Source organism: Phacochoerus africanus, chromosome 1 (assembly GCF_016906955.1).
Source record: "Phacochoerus africanus isolate WHEZ1 chromosome 1, ROS_Pafr_v1, whole genome shotgun sequence".
Lineage (NCBI taxonomy): Eukaryota > Metazoa > Chordata > Mammalia > Artiodactyla > Suidae > Phacochoerus > Phacochoerus africanus.
The window spans coordinates 114,818,489-114,834,576 of record NC_062544.1 but is presented as its reverse complement, the minus strand read 5'-3'; the positions used below and the strand labels follow the sequence as shown (position 1 = coordinate 114,834,576).

General features: G+C 56.8%; 1 protein-coding gene across 1 annotated transcript in view; it reads right to left on the bottom strand.

Moving 5' to 3' along the window:
- Positions 1-16,088, bottom strand: part of DNAH1 (dynein axonemal heavy chain 1) — a 79,656-nt gene that overhangs the window by 6,886 nt on the left and 56,682 nt on the right. Inside the window, exons 43-64 of the mRNA XM_047776179.1 lie at positions 15,843-16,000; positions 15,106-15,279; positions 14,282-14,320; positions 11,643-11,821; positions 10,453-10,683; positions 9,541-9,737; positions 8,953-9,088; positions 7,831-8,039; positions 7,451-7,622; positions 7,000-7,191; positions 6,502-6,612; positions 6,091-6,276; positions 5,488-5,679; positions 4,098-4,265; positions 3,820-4,011; positions 3,522-3,653; positions 2,942-3,067; positions 2,210-2,329; positions 1,941-2,090; positions 1,659-1,819; positions 594-819; positions 283-478 (exon numbers count right to left, since the gene is read on the bottom strand). Coding sequence (XP_047632135.1) covers positions 283-478; positions 594-819; positions 1,659-1,819; positions 1,941-2,090; positions 2,210-2,329; positions 2,942-3,067; positions 3,522-3,653; positions 3,820-4,011; positions 4,098-4,265; positions 5,488-5,679; positions 6,091-6,276; positions 6,502-6,612; positions 7,000-7,191; positions 7,451-7,622; positions 7,831-8,039; positions 8,953-9,088; positions 9,541-9,737; positions 10,453-10,683; positions 11,643-11,821; positions 14,282-14,320; positions 15,106-15,279; positions 15,843-16,000 — 3,647 coding nt within the window. The remainder of the gene's footprint in view (positions 1-282; positions 479-593; positions 820-1,658; positions 1,820-1,940; positions 2,091-2,209; positions 2,330-2,941; positions 3,068-3,521; positions 3,654-3,819; positions 4,012-4,097; positions 4,266-5,487; positions 5,680-6,090; positions 6,277-6,501; positions 6,613-6,999; positions 7,192-7,450; positions 7,623-7,830; positions 8,040-8,952; positions 9,089-9,540; positions 9,738-10,452; positions 10,684-11,642; positions 11,822-14,281; positions 14,321-15,105; positions 15,280-15,842; positions 16,001-16,088) is intronic.

Genomic DNA, 16,088 nt, shown 5'->3' with positions numbered 1-16,088 from the left:
GAGAAGCAAGATCTCTGGGGCCCAGCCCAGCCAGTTTCCCCAGCAGCCACAGGTGCAGTCTGGCCATCCTCTTGGGGCACTTAAAATTCCTGGAAATGGGCTCTGAGGAGGGTAGGAGGGGCATGTGTATTCTTACATAGTGTGAGTTTGACAAGGGTGTGTACAAGTGAACGAATGAGTCCATGTGTGTGCACTCGCTGTGGCAATGTGTCCAGGTGTGCCACATTTGTGCCGGGGGGAGCCTGGTGTTTGTGTCAACATGTGCACCTGTGCCAGGACTACCTGCCCTCTCTGAGTTGGCAATGCCTGAGAGGAAGATGTTGAGAAACCACTCGAGGGAGTACTGGTACATGGGGTCCACGTTGGCTAGGTCGGACACGCAGAAGAAGAGGATCTGGGTGCGGACGGCCACGGGAATGTACTCCATGCGTGTGAGGTCAATGTCCTTCTCTGTCTGCTCTGCAATCCTGACCTTGGCCTGGGGGTACAGTAGTGGATGCTAGTCAGGCCCAGAAGGCAGAGGTGGGTGTGGACAGGGGTCAGGCCGGGATAGGTGGAGAGAGGCAGGCAGGGGTGGATAGGCAGTTACCAACCTGTATCTCAGCAGCTTTCATCTTGGAAGCCTCTAGCACCTTGATAAGTTCCATGTCATCCACAGGGTTGCCCTCAGAGGAGCTGAGCCGATACAAGATCTGGTCTTCAATGTCCTTCAGCTCCTGGTGCATCTTGGCATTACTGACAATCAGCTGGTTCTTGGCTTCTTCCAGGTCAGGCCGCTCCTCAGCCACTACCTGGCCCAGCAGCTGGTCCTCTAGGCCACTGCCAGAGGCAGAGGACACTATGTCTATAATACCTGCTGGGCCCTCAAGGGCCTGCCTTTAGCCTGCTCACTTATCTACCTGTGCTCCTGGGGCTCCAAAAGCCCAGCATCCCTGCTGGTGTCAGCCTGGGAGGCCTAGCCTCTATCACAGGCTGCGGGGCTAAGGCAGAGCCTGGCTTCAAAGTGACCAGTTCTCAGTGAGACTTCAAGTGGCAGCCCAGAATCCCAGTAGGGGTCAGGCACTTGAACATGTGAGCTGCTGGGGGTCTCTGAAAAACTCCCTGTCAGCCGAAAGGTGCTGTGGGTGGCATGGAGGGACAGGCCTTAAGGGTGTTTTCACCCCCTGGCCTGGGGAGAGGTTCACGATGGCCACTGGCATGGAGGCCTTAGCGTCTGTGTGGGTGGCCAGCCAAAGCCATATTGCCTGAGCTCAGGGAAGCAAGGACAGAAAAGAGGGCTTGGGTACTGGGAGACAGAGTATGCCCCACTTAGGACTCCAAGACAGCTCTGGGGGTGAGTGCACGAGGGCCTGCGAGTGCTGAGCTGAGGGGAAAGGGTAGCCAGAGGAGGTGGGGCTATGCTGGCTAGGGAGGCTGAGAGAGGGAGTCTTAACCAGGGATCAGGATGAGCTGGGGGAAAGGGTTCTTTGGTGGAATGGTGGCAAGTAAAGGGAGTTGGTGGAGGGGCTAGAAAGGCCTGGAATGCAGAGTGCCTGGGAGGAAGCTGGCAGTCTCTCTGAGGGGGAAACTCACTGAGTCCTGGCCTGGGGGTGGGAGAGGGGCAGCCAGGCAGGCTGAGGCAGAGCTGATGTTTGGGGGGCCTGTGGCTGAGGGCTTACCTGGGGGACAGGGTGAAGTTGATGAGGGTGAGTTTGGTGGAGATCTCAGGCGTGTAGTGTGGGTTGGGCAGCTTGGTGGTGATGTACATCCTGAAGTCTTCATGGTAGGGGATCACCGTGTCGCCCAGCCTCAGCACAGTGTTTCCCTGCTGCTTGTATGTCTGTGGTGGGTAGGATGGGCAAGCGCCATGGGCTGGGCTTCACAGTGAGGCAGGGGAAGGGAGTGGCCCTCACCCTGCCTGGGTGGACAGGGCCCCCACACCTCTGCCACTGCGGGCCCACCTGCTTGAGCAGCACAGGCTCCAAGGCAGGATCCAGCTCCTCGCCCACGTTCTCTAGAAGACAGGGCTTGCCAAAGCGGATGGCATTCTCCATGCTGCGCAGGAAGTCTCGATCGCTCAGCTTGAACACGTCCAGCCCACTGTCCTTCTCCTGTGGGCACAGGGGGTGGGTGGAGGCCATGGAGGCTGAGAGCCAGCCTGAGGCTCAGCGAGTCCCCCTGCCCCTAAGCCCCGCTGGGTGAGGTGGTGGCACCCGGCCAATGGCCTCACCATGTTCTTGATCCATTTGTTGGCCTGGCTCTGAGGGTCAATGAAGTGGGTCCAGCGCTGGGAGAACTGGTTGATGACCCCATTCTCCACTGACAGCGTGTCGTTGGGGAGGCCAGAGATCTATGAGGCACTGGACTGGGTCAGAGGTCTCACACAAGCAGGGTCTGCTGCCCCCAACCTGGTGCTTTGGCTGTGTCTCCCCTCTCTGTATTTCACCCCTTGGGGGCCAGTGCACAAGGTCTCAGCCCCCAGGATCTGTCTCCCTCCTAATGGCTGTTTCTGACACCCCCGCTTCACAGGCCTCTTGTTCTTCTTGCCTGTTGAGTCTTCGCTCGGTCAGACCATCTTCATGGAGCCAGTGAAGCCCATCCACCCTCCTGTCCTATGTTTACATTCAGCCTCTGCCTACAACCTCTTGGGTCTCGCCTTGTCCCAGCTCTACCTGTCCTCTGGGGTCTAACTCAGACACGACTTCTCAACCCTCACTCTGGACACTGCTCTCTCACCCCACTCCCATGCTTACAGGCATCCCTTGAACTCTCTGCCCAGGAAGCCAGCACCTCAGCTTTCTCCTCCCCTCCCCACCACCCTCTGACTGGCCCTGGGCGGGTTCAGGGGAGGCATCTCTGAGCAGCCCCAGGAAAGAAGGTGGGAGGGAGGCAGGAGGCTCCTGGCCCAGCCTGGACTGAACTGCAAGCCCAGCCCAACTGCTCTAGCTCCCCGGGTGGGCACCTGCCACGAGCGTATCTTCACAGGGTTCCCCAGCGTCCCGATGAGCGTGGGCTCCAAGGTGTGCGGGACATGGTGGGTGGTGAGCTGCTTGATCCAGCTATCGTAGAGCACTGTGCGGTATTGGCCCTGGGGAGATGCCAGACTCAGGGCCAGCATACCATGACAGTCGAGATGCCCTCCCACTTCCCTTGTCCCACTGTACTCAGCATGCACACAAAGGTCAGAGTTCAGATGTGGAGATGGCTGCCTGAGCTCTAGTTCCCCTTTGGGGAGCATCCCAGCCTCCATAATCCTCAGCCCTTGATCTGTGTGGAGCAAGAGTAATGACAGCAATGCCCACCCATCAGGGTAGCCGTGAGAACTGAATGAGATGAGCACAGCAAGCCTGGAAGTGTGGGCTCGTACCTCTAGCCTGTTTTGTGGCTGTTTTGTGTGCTGCCATATTCCCAGTGCTCAGAATAGTACCTGGCTCAGACAGGGCACCTGATAAGTGCTTGTTGGATGAGTGAGTGACAAAAGGGCCACCCTCAGGTTACCCTTGTGGAGGTGAGGTCTCCAGGCAGGGCTGGGGGCTCCTTACCGTGAAGGGGCCCAGGTAGGCCACAAAGCCAGCAGCCACCAGCACATCTCCGACGATGTTGTCAAGCATATGTTGCAGGTTCTCCACCGTCTCCTGCCAGCGCACCCTTTCGTCTGATAGCCCGTTGATGAGCTGCAGGGGCAGCCCAGGGGATGGGCTCTGGGAGGCTGGGCTGGGGAACTGGGTGTCCCTGCCCCACACAGTCGTTGAGGTGTTCCCCCCTCCCGACCACCCAGGTCTCTCTAGCCTGTCATGGGTGGGCAGGGTCCACAAGCCCTCTCCAGAGGGGTGCTCGCACCTTGTCGGCACGGCCCAGCCGCTGCTCACACTGCTCACACTTCAGCTCCAGCTCCTCCTTCTTGGCAACGCATTCTCGGTACTTGGCCTGCATTGTGGCAATGCCATCCTCCACCTCGTGCAGGCGCTGCTTCGCCTCCTCCAGGATCCTCTGTGTCACCTCCAGATCATCCTGGGCCTCCCGCAGGGCTTGCTGTGGGCAGAGGATGCAGGGTCAGCTTACCTGGTGCCAGGGAGCCCATGCCCCCCTCCCTCGCCCTGGGTCTACCCGGCCCTCACCCGCTTGGGTTCCACAGTCTTAGCCACGAAATGGTACTTGTGCATGGCGCGCACCCACTGGCAGATGGAGGTGCAGGCCTTAGACACCTTGGCAATGGCAGCTGGCTGGAACTCTTCATTGTCAATGTATGGCTGGATGGCTTTGATCACCACATCCCCAATGTTGTCCTGGGAATGGGATCGTGGGCTCAGGGCTGCTTCCCAGGGAGGACTGAGAAAGCTCTTTGGGCAGCGGGGCCCACTGAGGGACGCCCTGGTCCTGCCTCTATGTCCCATGCAAGCCTCAGTAGAGGTGTCTTCCCTAGGGAATAAACACTTCCCAGAAAGGCTGGCAGAAGAGGAACTTCCCTGTTCTAGGATGTCGAATAATACATTACCATCAGAGATTTCTTTCTCAAGAAATGCCACGGCCCCAAAATCTGATAATACACAGGCCGCATTTAAAAAGTAACAAAGGCTACTTCCTGGTTGGTGTGAAGAAGAGTGAATGGTTTTGATGTCCAACCAGAACCAAGTGTAATAAGGGTGATTCAAGTGTAATAACCCCCATCCTGAGAGCCCATCATACCCTTGGGGCTCTTATCCTAATCTGGGAGAATCTAACTCTGTTGTTCAGGATGAGCCCAGGAATCTGCATTGTTGAAGAGCTCCCCAAGGTCAGAACTTGGGACCAGGGGATCCTGGTACTGGCTGTGAACTTCCCAATTTGGACTCAATTAGAGGGCTGGGGAAGGCCATCAGAGCCCAGCTGCCACTGAGAGGAGCCATTGCCTCTACCTTTCCAGTGAAGCCTGGGATGTGCCCAGAGCTCAAACATTACCACGTGGCAGTAGGGGGTGGGCCTGTGAGGGACTAATTTCTGGGCTGGAGAGGAGAGCTCCAGGAGGGCTGTGGGCTCCAGGCTGACCTAACTGTAAGTAGCCCCGTGAGAGCACACACCCATGGATACTGAGAGCCCCAGACAGACAGGAAGACAGGAAGACAGAAATCCAGAGACAGGTGCTAAAGTGTTGAAGCTGAGGGAAAGGAAAAATGCATGAGTAGTCAGTGAAGGTCTTGGCCAGGTCATGGGGGTCACAGAGAGGAAAGGGCTGGAGAGAGAATCTCCAGGCTGCAGAGCCTGAGAGTGACAGTGGGTGACGACCTATGGGCACAGGAGCCTTCCCAGGTCCTGATTTCCTCAATATCCATCTGTTGGTGGTCTGTTGCCCTCACTAGCTGGAGAGCTCTTCTGGGCCAGGATCTGGTCCTGTCAGCTCTGTGGCCACAGAACTGTGTGTGTTGCAGGCAGAGGGAGAGGGGACAGAGGCCCCAGTGCTGGTGGGAGGACCCTGCCCAGCTGGGTCCTGCCCTCCCTCCCTCCCAGCTGGCCAGTGCCTGGCACGCTCACCTTGTCAAACTTGAAGAGGCTCTCCAGGAAGCGGCCAGGGTCCTGCAGCAGCCCTTTGCCAGGCTCCCAGTAGTCATCCACCTTGGAGCCAGGCTTCTCTCCTGGGACCTTCTTGGGCTTGATGCCCTTCATGATGCACACAGCCTCTATGACCAGCTTCACACCAGGGGGTGGCCGCTGCATGGCACGCACCTGTAGGCCAGACCAAGAGTGGGGAAGGGGGAGGTCCACCACGGAATGGGTACCCCTGGGAAGGGACAGCCACCAGACAGGGTGGGCCCCACTAAGCACTGCAGACCAAGAATACACCCAGGAATCATCCAAGGTCTGCCTTAGCCTGTGGTAACTACAGCTCTCCCATGTATCCACGCCTGGTCACAAGGTCCTGGACACTCATTTCTCAGGGCCAAAAGCCCTCCTTGTGCACCTTCCAGGGCCCTGGAGGCTGGAACAAGGAGATAAGGGCAGGAAGCTGGGTTCAAGCTCTAGTTCTGCTCTCACCTCTTGACACATGACTCTCAAGAGATGTATAGAGGGAGGGCCTAGGAGCCAGGACCCAAGAGGGCACCATGGAGGGATGCTGAGAGATGCCTAGCCACCCACCTCAGTCACATCATTCTTGTTGAGGTTGCGCAAACTGGCCAGGGCTGCGTCCAGGGCTGGCAGAGCCTCATCCAAATCCTTCTGGGCATCGTCAGCAATAGCTTGTGCCTTCCTAGCCTTCTCATTGGCCTTGATCTCCTCTGCTTGCACTGAATTCCGGGTCTCCTCAGCAATGGTTGTGTCCACCTGAGGACCAGAGGCAGGGAGTGCCCAGTGGTGGCCAGTGTCAGGGACAGGTGTGCCCTCCTCCCCTTTCCCCTTCTGAGTCTGCCTCTCGAGAATGAAGGAAATGAGGGTTGGGATGCCCCATTCTCCAAAGACTCTCAGCTGTGACAGCCTGTGGAGATCTGGGGGTGATAGCATCCTCAGACACTGTCAGCCATCAGGGAGGGGGCCCCGGAGCACCCCAACCTTGATCTGCTCCATGGTGATTGCAGTGTCCTTGGCAGCCTCCTCCAACAGGGGGCGCATAATCTCCAGCTCCTCCTGCATCTTGGCCACGTCCTCTGAAGTGTGCAGCAGCTGAAGGGTCGGGGGCAGAGAGAGGTGTGACAGGGACCTAAGAGAAAGAGCTGGGCCTGGAGGGGGCAGGGGAGAGGGCCCTGCAGGGCCACCTTCATTCACAAGTGAGATGCTCTGGTGGGCAGCTTCAGAGGCCCCCAGGTTGCCTAGTGGACCCCAGAGGAAAAGAACAGTCAGTCCCCTAAAAATCTTTGGCATGACCTGCTTTGGCCTTGCCTTTGGCCAGCAGCTTTTGCTCTCTAGGTAAGGGAAGAGGACACCCATTTAAACACTGTGGGCTACCAATGAAAAGGCAGGGCTAGTCCTCCAGGGTCAGGGCTGAAACAGAATGGGCAGAACCACGACAGGCACATAGGCCATTGCCCACAAGTCCCTATCCAAGCCCACCTTGTCGAGGCCACTCTTCATGCGGTTCTTGGCGGTTTTCAGCTCCTGTTTCTTCTGCCCAATGAGGATGGAAAAAATATTGAGCAGCTCCAGGTAGCTCTTGGGGGTTACATAGTTGTGGCGTGCCAGCTCAGCCAGGTATTGAACACACTTCTTGGCCACCGACTGGTGGATATACACACAAACCTGAATCTGTGGGGAAGGAGACGACTGATGCGAGCCTTGTAAAGCCCCTAGAAAAGATGGTGCCCTTGAAACCGCTTCAGCCTGACAACCCAGTGGTGTTCCCATTATACAGATGAGGAAACCAAGGCTTAGGCAGGTAAAGCTGTCTGTCGAAAGGCTTATTGTCAGTGGGAGGCCCAGGACTCTCACCCAGCAGGCCTAGGTGACCCCAAGCCTGAACCTAAACAGTTCTCCCCACGGGCTTCCTCCTCACCAAGATACCTACCAGTCCTTCAGTTACTTTGGGGGTGGCTTCCAGATCTGGGATGTCGTTCAGGAACGTGGTAGCCACAGACTCCAGGGCCTGTGTCGGCCACTCATTAAACCAGTCGATGGTACAGCAGTTGACCAGGGAGGGGAACTGCCTCAGGCGAGCTCGGAAGACCTCTCCAATGGGGCTGGGGTCGGGGCAGGGTGGGGGGTCCAAATTAGGCCCTGAGACGCTGACTTACACCCCTAGGAACCCAGGACCTGGGGCCATTCCACAGCCTTGTGGTGTGGCAGCCAGGACACAACACAGCAACCTCGAACAAGTAGCCCGCTGGCAGGCCCAGGTGCACCCTCGCCCAACCTGCCATCCCCGTGAAGCTGGGATGGCACATGTACCTCATGCATAGCACCATGTGGATGTTGCTGCGCACGCGCCCGGTGTAGGCAACCATGAGGTTGGCCCTGGTGGGCTGCAGGCCCTGCTCCTGGATGTAGGGCCGCATGGTGTTGACAATCTGGTCCTGCTCATCCAAATTGTAGAGGTTGGGGATGTCACCAGAGCTCAGGACATTGTTAATGTCCTCCAGGAAGGACTCGTTCTTGATCTAGGAAGATGGGGATGGAGGATCTGAGCCTTGAGGGTGGCCCCTGGGTGTTGGGCTCTGTGACCATGGTCTCACTGGACCTTCATAGCACCCTATTGTGCAGACCATGCCGCTAAGGCTCAGAGAGGCCCAGGGTCACACAAGTGAGCCTCAGGTCATGGTCTAGAACTCACCCCTAGGCCTGCCCCACTCCCAAGACTCTGAACATCACAGCTGGGCTGTGGAAGGGCCCTGGATCCTGTGTGGGAGATGCAGCATCTTCTTCCTCACTTGCCAGGCCTCAGTTGACTGATAGGAGGAAACCAGGTCACAGACAGAAACGTATCCTTGCCCATCTCATATGGCCAGTGCCGCAGGACAACCTCAGTTGCCTATGTGAGAGCAGCCTGAGGGCAGGAGCAAGGCTGGGAACAGGGGGACTCCTGACCAGGGCGGGGCTTCTGGGGCTTCAGCTTTGGCCCAACCCTGACAGCCAGGTTTAAGCTCTGCTCTATTTGTCTTGAGGCCCCAGACCCACAGCCTCTCCTTTCAGACCTGGGCAGAGGCCTCACACCTAGGGAGTTTCAGAGGGAGCAGCCCCAAAAGGAGAAGCTGTGGGCATAGCACTTTGGGCACATTTCCTGTAGTCCTTGAAGTGGGAAGCTGTTGACTAGTAAGTGTGGTCCCACTTGTGGTCAGCCATGGTGCCAGTGGCCTTCTTTACCTTTGGGTAAAGATATATGCCCCTCAGCTCTGATAGGCCAGGTTTAGCCCCATCCCTGCCCCCAACCCTGGTCCCAGATGTTCCTCCCAAGAGCCACCCTAAGTGATATTGACCTGGAGATGAAGGACTGAACACTTTGCAGGATGCTGCACTGAGGTGAGTTGTAGCCAGCCCACCCTGGACCCCACCCACTGCCAATGGCAGCAGCACCTGGGTATCTGAGAACAGGAAGGTGATGGGCAGATTGTGCAGGCCAGCCTTGAGCAAGACCTTCTTGATATCATCGCGCCACTCCATCATGCCATAGTTCTTGGAGAGCTCAATTTGGAAGCACTCATACTCGGCCCTGGAGATAGGTGTTTGGTGAAGCCAGAGCTTTAGACCAACACTGAGGGGCTGGTGGTACCCACATCTCTCCCCAGCCATCTGAAATCTTGTTCCCATCATAGGCATACCTGCAGACTCTCCCGGCCCTGAACCCACTCCCTCACCTCCAGACCTTTGCTAAAACTGCTCCTTCGGTCTAGAAGGCCCTTTCCCTTCCATACTCCCAGCTTTGATTCAAAAAGAAGGCCCAAGACCACCTCCTCTAGAAATCCTTATGGATGCCTGCAGCTACCCTCTTCTCCCTGCAGCATCACAGGGCACTGGGGCGGCCTCTCCTTGGAGACCAGATTCCACTCCCAGACCTTTCAGAAGCCCATGGGCTCCGTGGGTCTGCCACAGGGTGGAACCTGGACGGAACTAACAGTTATGCCACTGGCCACCCACTGCCCAGCACACCCTGGGTGCCCTCACATGTGCGAGGCCAGCCGTGTGAGGGAGCTGCGACCGCTGCCGCCCACCCCCAACAGGAGTGCATTGCCTAGCGCCTGGCGCAGGGTGCGGCTGATGCGGCAGATGTGGCTCATGGCGTCCATGAAGAGTACTAGCTTCAGCTTGGCTGTGTTGATCTGGTTGTAGTCCTCCATGTACTCTTCAATCACATGCATCATCTGGGGGGCCGGGCATGGGAGAGATAGGTTCTCTCTCTGTCCCTGTGCACCATGCCCCAACAGGGAGAGTGCCCCCTCACACAGCCAGCCCTCCTCCTCTGCGCAGGTGGGGTGTTGGGCCTTCAGAGGCATGTCTGGGAGTTCTCCTGTGGCTCAGGGAGTTAAGGATCCTGTGTTGTCACTGCAATGGCTAGGGTTGCTGCTGTGGTATGAGTTTGATCCCTGGCCCAGGGAACTTCCACATGCCATGGGTCAGCCAAAAAAAAAAAAAAAAGAGGCAGGTCCTCCTGAAGGAGCCTGAGGGTTAGGGTCAGAGACCTGTCTGCTCCCTTGGGGATTACCAGGATGTACCAACCTGGGAAACAGGAGAGGATGTGTGTGGGGAGAAACTACCAGGAGGCCCACTCTCTCCAGCCTCATCCTGCCACCCTGGATCTGGACTCTCTGAGGACGATAGCCCCTCGCTCGGGCATAGCATGCCCCTGTTTACAGAGCCAGTCTCAGATGAACTATAGGCTTGTCCTCAGGGCCTACTGCACCCATTTGACAGGTGAGGAAATAGGGACTCGAGAGGCAACTGCTGGCCTGAAGTCCCTGCCCTGGCCTTCTAAACCAGAGTCTGACCCTCTGGTTGTAGCACAGTGGTCTCCTAGCAGTGGCCACAGAGGGCTGGGGTCCCAGGGAGTCAGGGGTTGGGTCCCAGCAGGCCCCTCACCTTCTTCTCATTGGTGATGAGCTCATAGGACTTGATGTCAGAGCCTGGTGACATGAAGTCCCCGTAGAGGATGGGCTGGAAGGGGCAGACCTCTTGGAAGGCCACCTCCCACTGCTCCATGTGGCTCTCCAGGAGTGTGTCAAACCAGCCTCGGTCCTCCTCGTTCACCAGGCGGTCACGAAACACACGGCAGCTCTCATGGTACCACAGGCGCAGCAGTTGCACCTTGTCCTGCAGCCGCCCCAGCGTCAATGCCCACCCTCAGCCCTGCAACCTCAGCCACCAGGGGCCTCTCCCACCAAGACCCGGCCAGGGCCCTGCATGGCTGCTGACCAATGGAGGGTGGAGTCCACACGCTGCAGCCTAGGCCTCTCTACCCCCAGCCGGCCAAGGGGTCCCCATAGCTTCCCAAACTCCAAGTCTGAAAGGAACACCTGATTTTCCTTATACATCTGACACCCCACATCTAACCATTTGCCAAGCCTGTTACTTGACCCCCACATCCCCTCTGACTCTCCTGCCATCCCCGTCTCTGTTGCCAGCACCTCTCCCTGATGACGAGAGCACCCTGAGGAAGGCTTAAAGCTCTTCTCTCAACCCCTTTGGCCACAGCTGAGCAGGGCCAGGGCTGGCGTCTGTTCTGTTTACCTGACCCCTTGCCGCTGGGCTCCATGCACACTGACTCCTCCATTCCCCATCCCCAAATGCAAATCTACCCCCTGTCCCCCACCCCTGCTCCCATCTCCTTCCAGACACTCTCCCTCTGCAGCCCACAGAGCCTTCCCCAGCGCCTGCCCAGGGTACCTGACACTGCTCCCCACTATACTTCCTGCTCCTTCCAGCCAGTGCCTTTGGCTCCTAGAAGGCATTCTACTCACTCTTCCCCCAGTCTTCTCACCCCAGGGCTTCCATCAGGAACCCTTCCTCCCTCAACTTGCCCTGGCTCCTGCTTTTGTGTGACCCCACCACAGCCACTGTTCTAGGCATGGATTTCACCTGCAAGATGGGACTTAGCTGCATGGAGGCAAGGCTCCTGGGGGTTTGGCACCAGCCTCAACGTCCCCAGCTCCCTGCCCCAGGGTCTGGCCAGAGCAAGGCTAGAGAGTGTTTGGGCAGGAGCCCAGGGAGGACTCTGAGGGCAGTGGGGACACACTGCTGGACACTGGGGAGGGGGTTCACGAGGTCCTCACCTCGACCTTGGCTGGGTCAGCCATGAGCATACCCTGGAAGACCTTGGAGAGGTCCCTCAGGTTGAAGGTGTAGTGGGACTTGGCTGGGGTGGGCAGCAGCTGGGAGGTGATGGTAGAGTACACCTTAATGGTAGCTTCCACAAGGGGGTCCGTGAAGTGGGCGATGTTGGGGGCTCCGGCTATGGGAACAGGAGAGTGGGCCTGGGTCACACTGGTGGGAGCTCCCTGTACAGCCCCTGCAGATCCAATGCTATGTTCTCCGCAGATGCCTCTCCCCCAGCCTGCATCCTTGGATTCTACCCATGCTGCAGTCCTTTTGGATGCCACCTCCCCCACAAGGTCTTCCTGACGTCCCCCACCTTGGGGTGAGGACTCTCTCACATGGGGGTCCCCTTTTTACATCCTCATTACTGACATAGCCTGTCCATGTGTTGGGGCACTGGGACATGTTCATGGAATTGGGGACAATAATAGGGTCAGTGATGGGTAAAGCCCTTACTGCCTTGCCCTAAGGGTCATGTCCCAGACCTGGAATGTACCACTCTGAGACATATAAGGGGAGGGTTGCATGGCCCACACAGGGTTCAGGAGGACACCACATGGACGTGGAAGTCTGTAGCTTAGCTGTGATCTTGGGAACTCACCACCCCTTGCATTTTCACCACTAACACAACCTATTTCCTTGTGCTTTGAAAACTATCCAATTCTTTGCTAGTAACCAAAATACTGTCAGTGAGATTTTGGGGCAGAGGCAGCCCCCAAAAGAGGGGAAAAAAGCAAAGAAGGGACAGTAGGACTCATCTGTTAATACAGGGGCAAGTGCAGGGCACAGAGGGCAGCCCTGGCAGACACGCTCCTCACCCCACAAGTCGACATTCTTGTGGGGAGACAGACTGACCAGACTGACAGTAGATGGGGGATGGAAAATGTGCGGAGAGAACTGTGAAGAGAGCGAAGTTGGGGGATTTGACATAAACAGGGGCGAGGCCTCGCTGAGGAGGGCACTCAGGCAGAGGCCTGAAGCCATGAGGTGCCAGCAGGCCCAGAACTGCAGGAGGTACTCCAGAGAGGGCATCTCCAGGGTGAAGGCCCTAAGGTGGGTCCATCTGGAGGGTTAATGACCAGCAGGGGGAGGTGAGAGCAGAGAAGTGACAAGGTGTGCCCACCACTGTCAGGACCTGGACACCCTTCTGCAAGAGAGGTGGAGTGTGATCTGATTTAGCATTTGAATGGGTCCCTGGGGTTCCGAGTGGTGGATGGGTGGGACCTACAGACTGACAGCCGCTGGGGGTGAAGAAAAAAGCAGGGAGTCCAGGGAGAGGGGCTGCTGCAGTGGCTTGTGAGTGAGGATGGAGCACTGGCTGGGGAGGTCAGCAGTGTGATTCAGGGTGGGTTCTGGAGGGACAGCCAGCAGGATGTCCTGACAGAGGAGAGACAGACAGACAGAGAGAGGGGAGTCCAGATATTACCAAGGCCCTCATCCAGAGAGAGGAGAGTGGAAGGATGGAGTGGCCATCACCTGAGATGAATAAGGCATCAGGTGCTGGTGGGCCCAGGGTTCAGGAGAGAGGTCTGAAGATGCAGGCTTGGGTGGTGTCTGCACTAAGATGGGGTTGAATGCCAGGACAGGATGATGTTGTCCAAGCAGAGTGTGGAGAGAGGGGAGAGGCTGAGAGCAAGCCTCCATCAATCTAGAATAGCAACTGGGAGGAGGAAGGGTGACTCCCACAGAGAGCCAAGGGCCCAGGGAAGGTGAGAACCAGCTGAACTTTGGTTTGGACATACCAGGCTGCTGGTGACAAGAGCCCTCTCAGGGGACTGGTGGGCTCAAGGGAAGGTGGGAGGGAGGGCTGGTGCCTGTAGGAGGAGAAAACGCTCTTGAGGAGTTCTGTGTCAAGGAGACATAGAAATGGAGCAAAGGCTGGGGGCAGGGAGGGGCCAAGAGGGGGCTTGTTTTGTGTTTTGTTCTTAAGGTGGGAGAAACTGGAGTGTGTCTGCACACTGATGGAGGCCCAGTGGAGAAGAGACTACTGGTGTCAGGGCCTGTCAAGCAGACAATAGGGGATAGGACACAGGCCTAAGAGGAGGGCTTGGCCTCACGCAGGAGCAGAGAAGTCCATTCCCAGGAACAGGAGAGAAGAGAGGACTCAGGGGACCTGGGTGCAGATCGGCAATGATATGGAGGCCTAAATAGGTCTGGAGTGCTCGGTCACCCTGCTACGAATGGCAGATCCACTACCACATGAGGGACGCCTGACTCCAGCTCTAGTCACTCCTAGCTCTCAGGTTCAGAGAGGGCCAGCTCTTTTGGGAGCCTCTGCTTCTTCATACACGGGGGGTTTGTTGGATTCCCTTATTCATTCCTACAATGTTCACTGACTCTCTTCTACAATGGGTCAGATACTAACCCAGGCACTGAAGGACTGACCAGCCATATAATGGGTGAATGAGCCTATATAGGCTGTTGGTGCCTGGGCTAAGCTTGGCTCTAGCAGTGGCCCGAGGTCCCTTCAGGAGCCTGAAGATGGTTCACTGTGGGCCCCGGGACCCAGCCTCAGCTACATCCAACTGGAGTCCAGGGCTTGCCCTGGAACTAGTGGCCCCAGGCCCTCCCAGGCCCTGCCCAGGCCTGCACTTACGCACGGGCTCCCGGTAACTCTTTTCTCCGAGGAGTCCATCTAGAGGGTTGAGAGAGAGACACGGGGCTCCAAGTTAGGCGGGCCCCCTGCTGCCCACCTTGGCTGGCTGTGCCAAGCTGGGCAGCCCCAAAGCAACCACTGACCACCACACTGCCCTCCTCAGAGCTATATGGCCCCCACTCCCAAACTGGGTATGGAGGCCAGTTCTGGCCTCCAGCCTCCAAGGGAAGGCCAGGCCAGTTCAGAGGAGGAAAAGCCCGACTCCTAGCACTCACCACCTGGCATGGCCCCAAGTGGAGTTCAAAGATCAGTGTTTGTGTTAGGTGGGAAGTGGACTGTTGGGGAAAGACTGCACCGTGGGGCAGACTTTTCTGCAAGCACCATGGAAGATCTGGGTCATTTTCTTTATTCTATCTTGTAGCTTTTCCTGATTTACAAAAGTAACATCCTTCCCTTAGCATTTCTAACATATACGTGTGTCCTTATGGGTGAATGCATATGTGTGTGTGTGTGTATAAATCATATATTCAGCAGTTACCACACACAGGCCTCACGTTAGATGTTCTACATACAACATCTTACTTATTTAACTTTCACAGCTTGGGATGGTGGGCACTAATATTATCACCCATTTTACAGATGAAGAAACTAAGGCTCAGTTTCTTCATGAATTGGCCAAAGGTAACACGACTGAGTTAAGGGTGAAGCCGGGGCTAAGGTCAGTGGTTCAGCCACTAAACCCTGGATAGAGCTGCCCAGCTATAGCTTACCTCACCTGGGCTTCTGCCTTAGCCATGGCCTCCCCACTCTGGCCCAACACTCACCCATCCAGCTGCCCAGGATGGTGGAAAAGATGCGCTTCTTGCTGACCTCGTCCATCTCAGCAAATGACAGGTAGTTGAAGTGGCGAGTCAGCCGTGGGGTGATGGCATTCCTGCCTCCCCCTGGGGGGCCCATGGCACAGACAAAGTTGATATCCACCAGATTCTTGAAGGCTCCTGGAGTGGGTGGGGGCAGGAAGTCAGAAAGCCCTGCCTGGGGCCACAGTTAAGACTTATGTGGGCCCTGGGCACTTCTGCCTTTATGGGCCTCCTCCTCCATTAAAAAAAATACTAAAAATTATGCTTTAGGAGTTCCTGTCATGGCTCAGCGGAAACGAATCTGACTAGTATCCATGAGGATGCAGGTTTGATCCCTGGCCCTGCTAAGTGGGTTAAGAATCTGGTGTTGCCATGAGCTGTGGTATAGGTCACAGATATGGCTCTGATCTGGCATTGCTGTGGCTGTGGTGTAGGGTGGCAGCTGCAGCTCCAATTCAACCCCTAGCCTGGGAACCTCCATATGCTGCGGGTGCAGCCCTAAAAAGACAAAAAATTATACTTTACAAGAGTATTGGTACATAGACAAATATGTTATTACACCTTTTAAATGTTCTTTGATCTAATCCCCCCTGATTTTAAAAGAAATCAAAACATCTCTGTGCACTCTCCATGAGTCCTGTAAGCCCTGTACCCACTGTGCCTAATGGGTGAGGCACCCGGCCCTGCCAGCCAGCACGCACCGATGATCTTGCGGTCATACCAGCCACCATGGTCCATCCACTGGCGCAACAGCTCAATGGGTGGCTGGGCACCATAGGTCTCCAGGGCTGGCATGTTCAGGTCATCAATGAAGAAGATGAAGTTGCGTCCCAGGGGTGGCCCAAACACACCCTTCCGCCTGCAGGGAGGGGCTGTGTGAGCCCAGCAGCCATGGGCACCAGGTCCTCAGGGAATCTGGGGTGGCAGGATGGCAGCTCCACCTCCAG